At 34.7% G+C, this 19,115-nt stretch overlaps 1 protein-coding gene across 3 annotated transcripts in view; it reads right to left on the bottom strand.

Annotated features, from left to right (window-relative positions):
- Phf20l1 (PHD finger protein 20 like 1) overlaps positions 1-19,115 on the bottom strand; it is a 68,577-nt gene that overhangs the window by 44,209 nt on the left and 5,253 nt on the right. For 2 of the 3 annotated variants that reach the window (XM_010629584.3, XM_010629585.3), the window contains exons 2-5: positions 9,694-9,865; positions 9,461-9,545; positions 5,227-5,315; positions 193-406 (exon numbers count right to left, since the gene is read on the bottom strand). In XM_010629584.3, coding sequence (XP_010627886.1) covers positions 193-406; positions 5,227-5,315; positions 9,461-9,545; positions 9,694-9,865 — 560 coding nt within the window. Of the gene's footprint in view, positions 1-192; positions 407-4,918; positions 4,997-5,226; positions 5,316-9,460; positions 9,546-9,693; positions 9,866-19,115 lie in introns of all 3 variants that reach the window. The other variant, XM_010629583.3, reaches the window with a different exon arrangement.

Here is a 19,115-nt window from a genome sequence, read left to right as displayed (position 1 = left end):
CTAACATTTGAGTAATGATATAATTAATCCTCAAATCTATTTGTAAGATGCTAAGTTAGCCATGTATTATGCTAGGTAAAAAGCCTAATAATTTCTTAAGTTTGATATTACAGGTGACCAACCGATTTAACTTAATTCACTATATAAGTTTACCAGTGTCAAAAGGAAGGAAAATAAGAATGTATCTTATACCAAATGTTTCACTAGATGTAGGAAGATCTTCCTTCTTTTCAACTTCTGGTGTGGCTATACAAGTTGAGGTTTCTTCCTTCTTTGAAGGTACTTTAAACCATTTTCTCTCCTCTTTCTCTTTATCTTTATTGCTGTTAGCACTGGTTCGAGGTTTACTCCCTGTTTTATTCTTGGCTGCGGCTGCAGCAGCTGCTTTGACTAATGCTATCCAATCCTCCAAAGGAAAAATAAAAACAGGTAATGTATTAAAAATTTATCATAATGTAGTTGTAATAATGAATAAAAATGTATCACATTTCCAAAGCTATGTTCACATATAACCACTTGTAAGAGTCAAGTTAACTATATTTACATGGAAGGTCACAGATAATCAAATTTAATAATCTAATAGGCTGACTGGATTCCATAAAATATGAAACTATTCAAAAGCACATATTCCTTTGATATCTTTTCATAAGAATGAAATCTAAAACAGCAGAAAATTCATGAAAAACATGACACTCTACCTTGATATTTTAAGACTTAAATGCAACATTATCTTTCTTTCTCATAATACAGTGGACCATAAAAGAGAAAAATGCTTACATTGCAATCCTGTCAAAATTAAGGAAATATATTCCCACTGACCAAATTATTCCTTATTATAGGAAGAATGTGTTCAAATCATCATTAATTTCATGGAAATTAAGGTATGATCTTATCACTTTCTAAAGCTTTTAAAGTTCAGAATTACCTTATCACCACAGCTTTGTATTACTGATGAAGGAAAACAAAGAGCTTCATGACTTGACCAAGTTAAAACACACACCACCAGTATGCAGATTAATCTCTCTGCCTCTACTGCATTATTAGTTCATGTATTAGATATCATTTTTTGAGATGCAAATATTTATTTTTTCTTTAAGTTTTTATTTGTAGCTATTTCATTAACTAAAATTTTGTTACAAAATATATAGAAAGATGCAAAAAAGCGTAAACTGGATTACTGTTTTTTAAAAAATAAGTATTTGTAATATTTGTATGGAGTTATTTTCCATTAAGACCTCTAAGCTCTGTCACAGAGCAGACTTATCCAAAATACAGAACACATTGAGCTCCTAAGAATTGAAAACAACTTCAAAACACCAAATGAATTTTATTCATTTGATATACAATCACTACAGGTAAACAAAATTAAGTAAAAAGCAAAAAAGACTCATGGCTGTTCAGCCTTGAAAACATGTAAGAGAAGATAAATAAGCCATTATAAAAATAAAACTATCTCCTCCCCATGATTAAAATGAACTGAAAACATCAAGTGATTGCACCTAACATGTCCATTCACCACTTTTCTATTGAATATACTGCCACAGAAGCCAGGAACCACGCTATACATTCAAAAGATGACAGATAATAAAAGGACTGGTCCCACCCAACTAAAACTCACAGGAAATTAAACTTAACCATCAGGCAATGTGGCAGAAGACACAATAAAGGAATACACAAAACAATATGGAACAAGAGAAAAGATTAATCTTGACTACAGACAAAGATTAGAGGAGTTTTCTAGAGAAAATGGCACCTAAAAGGAGAAAATGAGCTTTTTAAGTAGCACGTGAATCACTTTAAGGCACAGAAGTCAGAGTGCATAGGAAAAGGAATGGGGCATGAAAGCTCAGGGACAGGATGAGAAACTAAATGGATTAAAGCTGAGTCTTGAGACTAACTTTCAAATGGTAAGGAAAGCTAGTACCACCAAGAGAAAAATTGAGAAAGAACAAGTAATAAAGTAGAGCGAATGGAGTAAGTACACCCAAGTATATCCATACTAGCAAAGTAATGTTTCATGCAGCAGAAAGGGTGTGTTTATGGACTTATCAAGAGTGTAACATTTAATTCTAGGTTCCACACTGTGGGGAAAATAATCAGTGCTTAAAGCAATGCTGGAAAATGTCACGAGTCATTTTCATTTCCAAGCTATTTTCTACTCCAATAAGGAGACAACTAGAAAAAAAGAAAATCATATTGCAACTTTCAAAATTTAATTTAAAAAAGCTTGATTATATAATTTGTTAATCATGGGAGTTATTATTCATGTGACTAAAGAATTCCTCCCATTATTCTGCTTTTGTGTTTTTATTTATTTATTTTTAAGAGAGAGTCTCACTGTGTTCCTTAATCTGGCCTGGAACTTGAAATCCTACCTCATCGTCCAGAATAGTAGTGGTATCAGGTGCATACTACTACATGGGCTTTGTCATATATTTTCAAGGAAGACTGTCAAATAAAATATGCATGACCTTTCCATGAATTAGAATAATGACAAACTTCCAAGTTCACTGCAGATAACAGTGTACAGGAAAACACACACACACACACACACACACACACACAGTGTTTGGAATGACAAGAACTGGATTCAAGGAGTCACTCTGCACATGATGTAGAGCGGCATTTTAGATCAGTCATTCAGTTCTCTAAGTTCTGAATTCTTCAACTGTGAAAGAGAAGTATCAGCCACACCTGTGTGAGAAGCTGTGCTATGAGAAGCCAACAACATGCTATATGCAAAAAATGTGACTAGTAAAGGGCCTTCTGAACCAATCAGACACTACCGTGTCACAATGTGAATTTTACAGCAGCTTGCTTTCAGGAGGAGAAAAAAAGAGAAAAAGCAAGCCCTTCTCCTGCTACAAGACTTCAAAAAAAAAAAAAAATTTTTTTTTTTGGTACCAGGGATCATACTTGGGGATCTTGCACTTGTGAGGTAGGTGGCAAAACCACTGAGCTAAATCCCCGGCCCAAGAATTCAAATTCAATGTAATAAACAATTCAACCTCTCAATTTCCCTGTAGTTACTGCTGTTATGCTTTTATTAGGATGAAAGATCAGAAGTAATAGTGAGAAGGTAACTCATTCATTGTAGAAATCACTGTTCACCCCATAAAATGTGTCAGTTTCATAGGTATTTACGAATCAACATCACCACTCTACTCAAAATTATGTAGAAGAAAAATTGAAGGGAGGGAGGGAGGGAGAAGGGTCCTACTTTGTACAGCGAATATGTCTATTACCACACCTTCTTTCCCAGTAGAAAACACCTACAGCTACCACATACGAAGGACCACAGCTTACTCCTATTCCAACACAGTATCTTAAAACTCTGTAAAATAATTGAGCTGAACTCCGAATGCAAGTAGAGGTTGGCCAGTATTAAGCGACTGATTGAAAGCCAGAAATCATAGCATTAAGACTTTTATTTAGGCTTGAGACTACTACTCTCAAAGTTCACACAAGTAATACTGTTAGTACTGACTCAGCTTATATGGGTCCCACAGAAAGTTAGAGAAGAGTACTTCCACAATACATCTATTTGATTGCTAGCTTAACAAGAGAAATTTCATTTTAGGCCTTTATAAAGGGGGGATTGTCAAAGTACTCAAAATCTGCCAAGATTTAGGACTGTCTCAGCCTTGCCTAAACATGTTGTTTAGCATAGATCCTAGACAAGTATAAAATACCTGCTGGGGACCGAAAAAAAAAAGAGGGCAAGCTTAAAAAAAAAATCTATAAATATTTTTAATCTGTCTACAATTAAGCATTATGAAGAAAAAAATGAAAAACTAAGTACCGTGCTACCCAAATGTCTTTTCAGTACTTTTACGTTTTGCATTGATTTTAATGTTAACATACATCATGGTGTGACAAAAATATATATATATATAAACAGCCAATACATTTAATACTTACAGCCTGTGATTTTATCACAGACCAAATTGGCTCAATGCCCCACTTTATAATAAAGAACGCTTTAAGGCAATAATATTAGTGCTATTTCATGAAGTCTGAATGGTAAGAGTAAAACACTGAATTTTAAGAGTCCCTCAAAAACTAACAAGACTTTTTTGTAATTAAACAGGCATGCACCAAACTAAGCTCCTGACTTTTCTGTGTAGTAACCAAAAAATCATACCACTGCATGCTTAAAAGTATATTTTATTTACACAGACATACAGACACAAAAGCAATTTCCAACTAAAATCATTTTCATTCTAAACTGCATTTAAATATTAATAAATGGGTAATTCTAAAGCTGATCACAAGTAAAAGTTTGAAAACAAGGTGATTTAAAACAGCAACACTTCTCAGAAGATTTCTTCAGAAATAACTTCTTTTCAATGTGGTGGTATACATACATATTCTAGACTACTAAATGCTTATATACTCAATTGAAGCTGACCAGGCAATAAAAACAAATTTCAGGATGTCATTTTCGTCAGAAGGTGTAGAATAAATATGCAACATATTTCCATTTAGACATTTTTACAGATTATTTTCAAGTCCTTAAAATTAATTGTAGGTCCAGGTGCTGAAAATCCCAAATAACAGCAGAACATAAAATACTTTTTTAAATTTCTAATGGCGCCTTGTCTTTCCAATATTTCAGGAAAAGTAATCAACAAATGGAATCACAGTTTTAACTCCATCCCAGATTTTCCTTCGAATGCTCACCATTCGTTCTTGCTTTGAGCAGTAAAGAACATATGCTGCTTCCCTCGTATGACTCAGAGAGCCCTACCTGAAACCGCCTACAGAGTGTCAGGTAAGCGCCTTTTAAAGGAAGATGAGTGACTGATTTGTACAAGGAAAGAAGATACGAAAGTCAATGTAAAATTTAATATTAAAAATTAATTTTCTAAATGATACTATATACCAGATAAAACAAATTTTTTAAAAAGGCACTTACCTCACTTCCCATAGACTGGTTACACGATCCAGCTGGGTCGATAGGACAACACCAGCTTAGTGGATGCTGGGATTTCACCTGGAACAGAAACTAGTGACCTATAACTTTAGCAGGTCTAAATCCAAAGAAGCAAAAATCAAGTGTATAATGTACTTTACATTCTAAGCTTCTTTTCCTTGCTGCTATTTGGGGCTATCAGCACATAACCCTACAATTATTTCACTTTTAAAATATATTTACATATTGTGATCATTCACCGTTCAAATAAGACATCTCTTTAGGTAGCTCGGAATACTGAACACTCTTACCTGCCCCTTAGCATCCTCAGGCATGGCTTTAATGTGCATTCTTTTTAAACAACGAATTACTCCATCATAAAACTGAACTGTGAATGTTCCTGAAACAGGAGTAAGTTGCAATCATTAGAAAATATCATGCAACCTTACAGCAACACTTGATGCTAGGAGGCAGTGACCTAATATCAATAAATGCTCTATGATTACAACACTGCAAACATACAACCCTCTTAAAGACTCCATCAAGTTTATTAAGTTTATTTCCTCTTTTTAAAAGCACTTCTGAACTATTTCTCTTAAAAAGTACAGAAATTAAGTCTTGTAAGTTAGTTGCAATTCTGACATTTTTTGAGGAATCTTAAAACTTATTTTGCAGTAATCTAGATATATTTAGGCACAATGTATCTGACAAAATTAATCGTTATTTACAAAAACAGTATTTTTAACACTTTAATTCCATTTTTACATTTGAAGGGGGGGAGAGGGGAGGGTGAAGGGAGGGTGGAGACAAGGGGAAAAAATGAGAACCAAGACCTGGCATGTAAAGGTACAAGATCCCAGTAATGAATGTAACTGTACTGTCTACCTAGAATGTACCAACAAATTAAATTTTTAAAAAAACAGTATTTTTGTAGGAATGATCATTTTCTCTCTTGGAAAATTTCTTTCGAAACAAGTCACTGAGAGAAAGAGCTGACATATGAAAAACAACATTTCCCAAGAAAAGATTATTCTCTTAGCAACAGTGTTAAACTGGCACATAAAAGTTCTAGATTCCCAGACTTTTAAGTCAGAAAATCATTTACAAATTATCTAGATAAATGTCTTGTGTGCCAATCAGGACAGTGAATTCCAGGAAGGCCAAGCACTATACTGCATGACAGTCAGCTAGGCAACAGCAGAGCCACAGTGGACATTCTCAATGTGCCAAACCACCAGGGCCTCTCGTACCAACACACAACTCAAGGTCTTGCTTGCGTATTCACTCACAGGTTGATTCTGAAATGCACTCACTTTTTATTACAGATGCTTTGCTTTCAAGTCAATATTAAGCCAGGAAAAAAAATTATGTGGATTTTATTCTTCCAGATATTCAAATAGTTTTCTATCATTACCTGGATGAATGTTTTTCTACTGTTTCTCAAGTGAGAGCAGAGTGCCGCGTTAAGTAAACAGGTATTTGGCTTATACAAAAGACTTATAAAAACAAGAAATATGGTAATTATGATTAATGGTTTTGGAATTGATAGAAAAGCCAACAGTCTCATTATGCAAAGATTTTTCTTATTTTGTAATCTGATTAACAATATTTCACTCCTTATCTTTCTGAAGTTAGCATAATGTTAAGCATCACATATATCTAACCCCAAGTTATAGAAACAACTAATGAGGTGAAGAGCAAGATGTAAGGACAACAGACGTGTTTCGACAGAACGTCAAAATGTCTGCACACCCTGCACTCCCATCATTCCTGCAACTGATTTGCCTCTTCCTCACCACATCACTCCAGAGGGGTCCAAGCTGCTTGATGGCTTGTCCCTCTTCTGGGCATTCATCCCTCCCACCTTGGTTCATGCTACTTCCTCTGTTGTTTTCTGCCTTCATCCTGAAGCCCTACCTACTCTTCAGAGGCCATTCACAATGTGAAAATTTCCCTGATCACTCCAATCCACACTGACTGGCGCCTTCTCTTCATGTCTACAGGGTGTATTCCAAATATCAAAATGCTCACAGCTCTTAGTTTTGTTTTGCTTTTATAGTAAAATGAATTTTTTTTTGTCTTTTTCTCTTGGGGGGGTTGCTGAAAAGGCAGTCTTAACCACTATGCAAGGCATACAGAAATTAAAATTTCATACAGTACATCTAATGGGGATTTTTTAAAAAAACATATAATGACTGGTAACATTTAGCTAAGGGTTGAGTGGAACGCTGCCTGAAATAGAGGTATCACAGACCAGTATTATTACTCTTCCACCAAAGTATCCTGACCTTTCTATACTAGATGTCTGTGAATAAATGGGATAGGATAAAGACCACAGGTAGTTTTGTGAGTGGAACATGTATGCACACACATACGTATTCACACAATTGCACAGGCATTCACTTGGAGAATGTGAAGTAGGAAAGGAAAAGTCCCAAAGCTTTCTACAAGGAAAGGAACTGCTCTTTAGAGAACACTCTAATTTTGCTTTGTTTTGTTTTAGGTAGATCCTATTACTAAACAGAACAGATGAATTATGTCTTCCTTTCCTTCCACAGATTATTCCTGCCTACTCTGTGCTAAGCTTTGGATAGACATTGTGGGCCACTTTGAACAACACGTGAGCACACGAGCTTTATAACAAAAGCATCAGTGCACAGGGAGATTCAGGCCACAATGCAAAGAAAGAAACTATACAACTAACAGCTGAAAGCTTTCTCTACTCTTTCTGCAGCAGGGTAACTGGTTATAAACCAGACCCATGCCCATGGTTTGAATTCACAAAAAACAATAAAAAGGAGTAAGGTCTTTGTAAAGGTGTATAATGATTTCAAGTTACAATACTGTATTTTTTCCATATTAAACATTTACTATTGTTTTTCAAATGTTTTCTTCTTCTCTCTTACCGCCTGCTTTCTCGTTAGTTTAAATTCTAAGATTAAATTTGTTCAATGGTTCCTATTATCTCCAAATAACATTCAACTTCTTTAGCAAGATTACGTGATGCCTCACATACAGATTCTTATCTCTTTTTCCCACTCTTCCATGCCTATAAAGAAATTCCTCACCCGCAATAACATGCATTTCCATAAGTTAGGGCACCTCTTTTTACTTATTTTCTATGCACCATATTTTCTACCAGAAAGGCTTTTGTTTCCCCTTTAACTAACTTATGTGTCTTTCAAGACACGGTTTAAAGGAAGTATCCCCTTACTTAGATCAAATGTCCTTCTTGGCAAGAAGCTGTCATTCAGTTTCTATAGCAAAAACAATGAATAGGTGGTCAAGTTTAAGAAATAATTCTAACAGAAAACTAACATATAACTGACTTGAAAAATATATGTTAAGTTTATAACAACTGTTTTAAATATTTTTATGAGAAGTTTTAAACTACTTAAATATATTTTCAATAATAATTTAAGTACTGGGCCGGGGATTTAGCTCAGCAGTTCAGTGGCCTGCCTCGCAAGCACAAGGACCCAAGTTCAATCCCCGGTACCAAAAAAAAAAAAAAAAAATTAAGTACTAATTCTCATGCCTTTCCAAATTTATCAGTCTAAAAAGTTCTACTTTTTAAATTCATTACCTGTTCAAAAGATTTCCAATCTTACCTTAGGATCTCATATTAACATATCTAGTTTCTGTGTGGCTGTTTTCTTTTTTTCTTGTGCTAGGGATTGAACCTAAGACCTGGTATATGACAGACAAGTGTTCTACCACTAAACTATACCCCCAGCCCAGAAGATTTTGCCTTTTTTCCCTCTTGTTTTGTTTCATAAGACAGAGTCTCATTATGCTGCCTAAGCCAGTCCTAAACTCCTGAGCTAAAGTGATCCCACTGGCCTACTCTTCCAAGCACCTGAGACTACAGTATGAAACACTATATATGGCTGATTTCTATATTACTTTCAACATTTGTTTTTTGGGTTTTTTTTTTTTTGGTTTTTTTTTTTTTTGGGGGGGTGCTGGGGATTGAACTCAGGCCCTTAGTGCTTGTAACACTTTTCAACATTTTTGATCACTTCAGTAACATCTGGCAATGTCCACCCAAAAGCTATTACGAAAATCAACTCAGTCATCTAAAGGTATTAAGAGGAGGAGACAACTAAGGCACAATAAAGAAAATCTTCAAACTGATTAAGCTGCACACTCAGAAATACAGAAAATACAGTAGGTAACTTATTCAGAGTTAAGTTGATTTGAAATTCCCATTATCTTTAACTTTTCCTTACTCTCTGGTTGAGATGATCATAAATTTAACAGAGCCACAAACTAGAAACTGAGATGGAGCTATACAATGCATATAATGTAGCTGTGTAAGCTGAAAATTTAAAAATTTAGCTATTTACCTCTACTAGTTTAAATTCTTATTGAGGCAGTAATTCATGTACCATCTTATTCTACACAATATATTACAAATTAAATGCTCTCTAAAAATACTAGCAGGAAATTCATTCAGTAAAACACAAAACACAGAGAAGTAAAAGGCTTCATGTCACAATTACATAATTCCATTTTAAGACTCAGATCACTTCAAATACATACCTTCTTTGTTAATTGCTTCAATCTTGGCAGGGTAATAGCGACAGTCTGTCCAACGAGCCAGAACTTCTTCTCCAGCTTTAAAATCCTATTTTAAACAACTTTTAAGATCAATTCCACATATAATAAGCATTTCCTTAACAAAAACAGGCTTTTGTAAAACTTAACAGAAACCTTTTAAAATACATCATTATATATCTAGCAAAATTAGCCAGTGGAAAATGCTTGCTACTTACAAAGAAATCTTCCTCTTCTTTTAGCCCTTCTTTTCTCAGCGCAGGTCTCTCAAGGGGTCTCAGTCTATTGCTATCCCAGTAAATCCATTCGTCATAACGATGACTCCAGCGCTCAAAATGGACTAACATCTTCCCCTCTTCATAGTCGATTTTTTCAATTCGTGATGGATACCTCAAAAAATAAAAAGAATTCATATAAAAGGAAAATTTTTAAACTTTACACAATATATTAAATTGAAAGATTTCACTGAACTACTGCTTACCATTAAAACCATAAAGAAAGCAATATACATGCTCATATTTTAAACTATCAAAGTCACAAAGTTTGATTCATTATTGTTGACTTTTTTTAAACAACTGCTCTCAAGATCTGAAAGTAAACTCTTTGATACACTCCCAGTGGAAATTAAAATTACTGCACTGTTTCAGAAAATAATGTGTCAACACGCCTCCTTAAATATAGTTCTACTTTTTTTGACTCAGTAATCTCCCAATTCTAGAACTATATACACAAAGCATTATTTGCAGAAGCAAAGAGAAAACCATCTAAAAATATGGTTGGGAAAACTGAAGACTGTCTATAAGTACACAAAATATAGTGTATTTACTGAAAAGAATGTTACCCCTTTAAATGTGATTTACAAAGAACTTTTAATGTGGAAAAAGGTAAAAAAAAAAAAAAGCTGAACACTATATTTAGAATTATAGATACATATAGTGTATAGAAAAAATATAAATATACCAGCGTGAACATCTGTTTCTATAAGAAATAAGCATGCTTGTTTTTTTCATTTTTCTATACTTTCCAATATCATATAATGAACATCAATGATGGTAAGGACAGACTGAGTAAAGCCTTTAAATTTAAATACACAAAAATGTGAGGGATGAGGATTTAGCTCAGTCGTTCCGCCGTCTGCCTCACAAGCACAAGGACCCAAGTTCCATCCCCGGTACCAAAAAAAAAAAAAAAAATGTGGTTTTTGTCTTCACATATGATGATTCTCCTACAAAGTTAATTCCAAAATAGAAATTAGTTCACTTAAAATTTTTCACAAGAAAAATTTGCTCATTATTCCTATTCTAGTATATTAAAATATTCACAGATGACTCAAAATTTTTTGAAAGGATGATTCAATAATGTTAAGAACTCAATCACAGCATATGAGAGATGATTCAGCCATAATAGTTTATTTATTTTTTTGCTAATTTTTGATAAATTGGGAGTCTGTTTTCCTGTGAAAAACTGTCTTTAACTATAATGCCCAACAGACTTTACTGAACTGTGAAATAGATCACTACCTCTTTTATTATCACATTATCACGTTATCAAGGTCTTTTACACATTTTAATAGCCCTGAACTTTCTCTGACATCCCCATTCTTGTTCCATGATACTCAGCTACCTAGAATTTCCTCCACCACACCACAAATACCATGTGCTAGCATTTGTGCTTTTGTATGTCCTATTCTTTCTGCCCAGCCCTGAACTCCCCTTTCCTTCCAGTGTGTGCTCATCATTCAGGACTTGCTTCACTAGTGTGAAGACTTCTCTACTTCCCATTTCTTTATTGCTCCTACCCCATCTCTGTATGGGTCCTCAAACTGAGTGCTATAGAGCATTTTATATCCCTCAAGACACTGTTATGTACATCTTTTGGTGGGGTGTGGAGGGAGTGGTACAGGTAAGGGAAACCTTCATTAAAGAAAATCATAAAGAAAGAAAATCTAGGCAGTCAACTCCCAAAGGTTCTTTCCTACCCAACACAAGGAGAATCAATACTTATCTTTTGCAGTATCGCTCTGATTTTGTTTTTGTCCTCTGATTTTTAAAAGATGCAAACTGTCAATACCATCCAAGGAAACCAAGAACAAGGTTTTCCTTTAATTCCAACATTCATTAGCAATTAAGGTACTATGAAGAGATTCTGTCAATTAAGGAGTTTAGTCTCCAGGGTCCTTCAAATTCTAAATGTAAATTTCTGTATATATTTGAAACACTTCTCAGAGTGAGAATATGCCACAGTAAAGGAGTTAAAACAGGTCTCTATTTTCATAATATGATTCAATTCAGTAAAGCTTCAGAAGCTAAATGAGTTCAAATAACATAAATCTAGTTTGCAATTTTAAGTAACTTAGGATTTTCCTAAAATATTTCAAATTCTTCTGGCTCACAGCATGTCTGATGCAAGAACAAGACTGAAATTTATATTTCGGGAAACCTGTTCAGGATAAGTCATAGTATATTACACTCACTATATAATTATCTAGGGATTGACATGTATACTCAGGATAAAGGACAAGAATTAAATTAATAACACAAATACCCACGATTATAATCTATTTTAATTTTTACAAGATTTACTAATAAAATTTTCAATCTTGTACCACCACTTGCCTCACAAGTGCAAGGTCCTGAGTTTGATCTCTGGTACCAAAAAAAAAAAAAAAAAAATTCAATCTTTAAGACTCTGATCCTATCAATGTCGAGTGCTCTGTATATGCGTTATCTCATTTGATCTCAGAACCAATCAAGGAATAGACAACATAACTTGCTTCAAACAGATGAAGACCAGTCCAAGAACACATACGATGCAGCTAACACTCAAAGCCAAGACTAACTGGGCACAAACGCTTAAGCTCCATGCCAAAAAGAGAAATGGAGAAGGCCTGCATCTGAGTAATAATATCATACACAGTATGTTAAGTACACACAAAATTTTATACAAGATGCTTTAACAGTTTAGAGAAAATTGGAGAGTCCACTCAAAGTCTTAAGGAGACATGTTCCACACTGTACCTGGGGGCGGGAGTTCAAGGATTTAGACTTAAACATAGAAAAATGTATACACACAGCAAAAGTCATATGCTCAGTGTCCCTTTATCATTCAGAGACTCTGTGCTAAAGGAGCTGACAGTATTCAGAGACAAGCATACTAGGGCCGGGGATTTCGCTCAGTGGTTCCACCGCCTGCCTCACAAGCGCAAGAGTTCGATTCCTGGTACCAAAAAACAAACACAGACAAGCACACTGTGGTATCTGATTTCAAGGACAATGTGGTTAGAGACTGGAGAGACATTTATAGGAAACAGGAAATACCCGTGTGGCTAGATTACGTGGTTGTTAAAGGAAAATATTAGAACAACAAATTACACTTGCTTGCTTGGTTCAAACTTGAAGGGCTCTGAAATAGCAAAGCAATGAAATGATCTTTTATTCTACAAACGAGGAGTCGCTTAAAGTTTATATTTAATTTGGTCATCAATTATACCTTAGAAGAAAATCACATTATCAAGATCTTTGCAATGTATGCAAAGTGTACAAAATGGAAATTAAGCATTCAGTTCTATAGAATAACAGCATTTCCCTGTGCTAGCAGATGGCCTACAGTAATAATGTTTTGATACACACAGTAAAGGAAAAAACAGCATTAAGCAAATGTATTCACAAATGCTTCTCTATCTTGTACAACAATATTATTTTGATGCACTATGCTTTACTATAATTGAGTATGCATTGAACCTAAGATTTTTCTAACTGAATTCAGAATATACAGTGCTGTTTTTCTGTCATTTTTTAAAAATGCTGAATCATAGAAAGTTGTTAAGAGTAAAGAACAGTGATTAGGCTCAGTCCCTGGTATTTATTGGTTTGGGAAAAGATTTAAGAAGTAAGCAACTGGAGTATCAGAGTTTAAAATGTCAGAGATAAGATGCCAAAATGATGATTAAGAACAATAAAAAATATATATAAAATGCATCTCTCAAGAATTCAACAGAAAGATAGAAGGTAATCTCATCAAAAGTGTTATTCTCCAATATCAAAATTGTACAAAGTGATCTCCTACTCACTATCATCTGTTGCTGCAAAATACAAACACATTTGATGATCTACCTTCCGTCATTATAATCCCACTTCCAAATGTATGCATGGCTTAAGTCATCTGTATTTGTGCCAAAAATAAGGAAAGAACTCCAATGCTCTGGAGCTACCTTGCTTTCCTATGGAGTTTATATGAGAATCCTGGAAAACAGAGTTTACCCTCAGAAAATTCTAGAAGTATCCACCTTACAAGCAGTTTGAGCTTTTTGGGTTTAATGGAAGCGAAGAACATACCAAATACTGAGAAGACTTAATTGACGTTTTTTGAATCAGCATGGGCCTTTTCTGAATCCATGTTTTCTAATGGTCAAGTTAAACTGTAGCTATAGCTACAAAGAGATGCAAGCATCACCAACAAGAAAAGTTATTTTTACCCTCTCTGAATTCTGAAAGCATTTTATTGCCTTATCTGATACACTGTCATGTTAACACTATGACTGGTGCCTCCAACTTGTGCAAGACTGTTCACAGAGGAGCAATATCTACAAGGTCTGATCAAAAAATACCATGACTATTTATATTTAAATTTTGAAAAATTTAGTACATTAAGACTCACTGCCAAGACTTCTGGCTTTTCCTTCAAAGTCAAAATGACCATGAAAGGTAATTTTTAATTGATTCAAGACACTGAAGCAGCCAAGATAGTACAAATCACAAGATAAACATTCACAAAGGAGGACTTCCAGAACTGACCCACAAAGTGGCAAGAACGATGAAATGTGTTTGAAGCAAGGGGGGAGTACTCTGAGAAGTAATGGCAGTGCATTTTATACTGCAATAAATTTTTAAAATTTAAACATTTGCCATTTTTTAAAATCTAGATTAAATCCATTTCAGTAAGAACCAGACACTGGCCAAGAGGTTAGCTATATACTAAATATACAACATCAGTCCTCTATAATTTCAACTCTTGGATTTTATCCAAACACAAAGAATAGATAAGAAATCTGAAATGGGAAATACTTTTATTGGTGAATTGCTACGGCTCTTTTTAATCTTTTACCTTGCCAGGTCTGGACTAGGTCAAGAGACTGTGAATTCCTTGAGATTACAGGCACACCAAAAGCTATGTGTTTAGACATTTATGAGTATTTTTTAGAGGTAAGAATTCCTGGTGGCTTAATCAAATTTTCAAAGGAGTCCATGAACAAACTTCTAGAATGCAAGTCACCTATTCACATTCAAGCCATCAGTGTTCCATTAAGAGGAGCCATTAGTGTTTCAAGTAGGGAAGGCATGTGGACATGTGGCTATACTAGAAATATCATTTGGTAGATTAACAATAGAAAAGCTCTGTATCCAGTGTAGTAGTAACAATTAAACCAACTGAATTTGAGGAACTCTTTCTGACTTCTAATCTAGATTGATATATCCAGATTTTTACTTATATTGATAAAGCCCATCATAAGGAAATTACATGGAAAATTCTCTGGAATAATTATAGTCTGGAATCTTCTACACTTAAACCAAAGGACAGAGTTGATAGCTACTAACAGATAGTTTGCAATCCACTGAGGCCAGACTTGGCTACCAAATGCTCTAAAGATCAGCAGTGCTCACTAAAAGATGTGGGTTGTGATTTAAGTAATCATTTGAATAAATGCTGTATCAATCAAAAAGGCAAAAGTACTTTTTATAAATTTCCCAATAAGTTGTTCAAATTATACACTTCAAATAATAGTCATTTACATTGATAAAATAATGTTTTTTTCTTGCCAGACCCTAGTATGTGCTAGGCAAGTACTCTACCAATGAGCTATGTCCCCAAACCATAAAATTCCTAAATGATGTAAATTCAGAAACTGACAGCTTCTTAGGTTCATTTCATTTAATCATGAAGGTAGTAAAGAGCCAAATAAGTACTATAATGTAATAGCTAGTAAAGATAATTTTGCACTATATTCAGTAAAAGCATTTTAAAAGAATGGACAACATAGTTCTTTTAAGTTTTAAAGGATGGTAATATTTGAAATCTTACTTAAACATCTTAATTATTAGCAAAATCCTAGAGAGTTGGGATTAATACTTTCAAAAAGTTTGTGGATAAGAATTTCATTTATAACATGGGGTTGATTAAAAATGACAAATATACTAGAAGAGCTAGAAATAGGAAAGAACTGTTTTACATAAGATTGTCAGGAGAAAGATTATTTGCCAAATAAGTATTAAGGCAGAATGTAACCCAAAGCAAACACAATATTCTCGTAACCTAGTAACTCTGACATGTTTACCTTCCTGGAAGCACTTTAAATTTACACTATGCCTTATAATTCTCAAGTGTTCCCTCACCTACCCATTGACTTAGTACTATAATACCAGTATTTTAAAATTCACTGTATTTACTGCATGCTAATTTATTTCACAGTTTTACAAAAATATACAGAAAAAAGGAAACAACATTTTGATTAACTCAAACTTGATATAGTATACTCCACAAAATTCAGAGTTTGTGGCCTCAGTCATTTGAGGATTTTTCCTTAGACTCTAACTAATAATCATTCACAGAAACCCTAGCAATTTTTGGAAACCGCAAATATCTTCCACAACTTTTTCTTTTTGGTGGGAGGTTTGCAAACAGCCAATCCAAGAGTCTTATTCAGTCCTCCTTGCTGCTGATCGGCCACTGCCCATAACCCATCTCTGGCAGATGCACGAGCTTTCAGCACCGTAACAGGCTGCTTTACCCTGTTTGGCTATCTTGTGTTCTCAGTTTTGTTCTTAAAGCCCTAAGATACCTAAGATGCCACCAAAATCTCCTGCACCTTCTAAGGCTTTATTAATACAGTATTTTATTACATTAAATGATATAACTGTGGGAGACATAACATATTTAGGGCTTGAACTATAAAAATAGGCACTGATAGGTGTTTTCTGAAATCCATAGTTTTTATAACCGAAATTCAGTTCTTCACAATTTGCAGGTTCTCTAGGAATGTGGGCCCATAAATTTCAGGGGTCTGCTGTATTCCAAAATGAAATATAAATACAAAATAATCTAGAATTTTAGGAATGTTCATGGGTGAAAATCACATTTTCCTCAACAGTGAATTCTAAAGGCAGGGCCTCATCACATTATTTCTCAGATCTTCACCCCAATCCATTCATCCCCAAGACACGTGCCCAGTACCAGCTGCCAGTTCAACCCACTTCCTACTTGTTCACACCTTTGCAACCAAGGTTAAGGAGAGATTTAACTATGTATTTTGCTTTAGAACCCTGAGCCACTGATGTTTCATTTCAGAGCACTGGATTTAAATTCCTATTTCTCCCACCACCCGAGCCCACAAGTACCTCAGGAACTCCTCTCATTACTCTACACAGGTTATGTATTTTACTTAACTACATTAGCAAAACTCAAAGTTTTACATTAGCAACTCAAAGCTGAGTTGCTAGTTCTGTTACTTAATATTTAGTTCACCTAAGTTATTTCTTACTACTACAAATAGACTTGTTTATATGCCTATTGATTAGTTTTAAGACTTTAACATCCACTCCTCCTCTATTTCACTGTACATTCTTAAAATAACTAACACTCACATTATTATAAAGTTAATATTTATTAAGTGGCTACCGTGGGGCAGAAACCATGCTAAACTCCTAACACACATAATCTTCCTCAATTCTCACAGAACCTATGGTGGGAGGTACAACTATTGTTCCTCTATGTTTGTTTGTTTGTTTGTCTGTTTTTTTGGTGGTACAGTACTGGGGATTGAACCCAGGGCTTTAGCACAGAGCTACATCCCTGGCCCATTTCTTATTCCGAGACAGGTTCTCACCAAGATGCCTAGGCTGGGACTCTTCTGAAGAACAGCAAAACTAAGGTGACCGTTCAATAACCTGTTAACGTCTTAAATTATACTACTGATATTGAAAACAAAATTAAATCTAGTATTTTCTCCTTCATCTTAAAGAAATTGTTTAAAGACAAAATTAAAATCAGTTAAGCATCTGCAGATGCCAGTTCCATCTACTCAGCAAAACTAGAACTGCAATATATTCTTTTTAGTAGTTAATTGCTTCCTAGCTAGTGGCGTTAATCAAGCCCTACTAACAAATAAAGCATTATCTGATGTGATGTGACATGTGTGACATCTCACAAAGCACAATAAAAACATTCGGCCGGAATGATGTAATGAAGGGGGATATGGATGTGTGTCACACACAGGGCTGTACTTCAGCCAAATGTTAGATAAGCAGAGACAGCTGTTTTTGGTCATGGGCCAATCTTTACCATCATATGAACACCCACATATGCATACAGAACAAAGCACAGTATGTCTGAGATCTCTGGACTTGAAACATTTAGGAATTTATGAAGGAAGCTAGAAAATCATCAGCTTGAAGATCTGAGCCTCAAATAAGTTTAGGGAGAAGCGCTCTACGATATACACACCTGAAATTAACCTGCCTTGCCCCAGCTAATTCTAAGGAAGGAGTGTAACATACTCTCGCTGGACTGTCAGGGCCTTTCTAAACATGACACAGACACACCACTAGATGAAGGCAGGAATTCAGATGGCCCATGGGCACTGAGCCCCTGCTCATTGAGGCTCCGAGCTTCAGGGAATCATTATGGGAAGCAATGGGCTGTAAGCTAGTTTATTACATACAGAGCCCAAGGATCTATGATCTAAAGTTTCAAGCCTCTGTATTTGTGTTCCAAATTATAACCACCTTTCTCTACTTTTCTGAACTTCATTTGTTCTTCAAGGGACCAACAATTTTGAACAAGCTACATGACTTTTCCTTACTTCTGTCTCACTTCTGTGTTATTTACCTATCTAAAAGTGAGATCAAAAGACCTGTTATCCCTGAATAGGTGAAACTAGGTAAAAGGAAATTGAGTTTAGAATTCAACAGGACCTTAAATATAATCTAAAATGTCACACTCTCACTGGAAGAAAGAACGGCACTTAGAAATCATGTTTTCCGACATCTAGTTAAATTTATTTTTTTTTCTTTCTTTTTCCAGAAAATTGCTAAATGGGGGACAAAAAGGCTGAGATAGAAAAGGTTCTAATAAAAAAAAATAATTGAAGGATGTACATGAAGCAGATACAAGCATAGTGAGACCAAGTGTAAAAGAAATATTTAATCTAATCTGTTTCTAATTTTGCCTTTCCCTTTTTTTTTTTGCAGATTTCTCATCTTTAGCATCATTAAAAGGAGTTCAAAGGGATCTATCTGGTGAATATTCTAAAAACTGAAGAACTAAGATGTTTGTACATTGGTATACACCTGCTTGATGACTATGCTAGACAGTTTATTTAGACCTTAAGATTCAAAATCTGTGACTACCTAAATGCAAAGAACTTCAACATTTAAACTCTCTGATTCAAATTCTCTGCAAGAGAGTTAACCTAGAGTCCATAGACAAGTTTTCTATGAATTTATGAACCTAACATATAACTCAATCCTTTTAGTTTACACATGCAATTGCATACACTTTCTGAGTCTACTGCTGAAATAAGGTTCTCAAAGGTAATTACTCAACAATATCTATTTTTCAATTTCATATATATATATATATATATATA

This window comes from Fukomys damarensis, unplaced genomic scaffold (genome assembly GCF_012274545.1).
Source record: "Fukomys damarensis isolate Sample0158 unplaced genomic scaffold, DMR_v1.0_HiC HiC_scaffold_5, whole genome shotgun sequence".
In the NCBI taxonomy this organism is placed as follows: Eukaryota; Metazoa; Chordata; class Mammalia; order Rodentia; family Bathyergidae; genus Fukomys; species Fukomys damarensis.
This window is presented reverse-complemented; position numbering and strand designations above follow the sequence as displayed.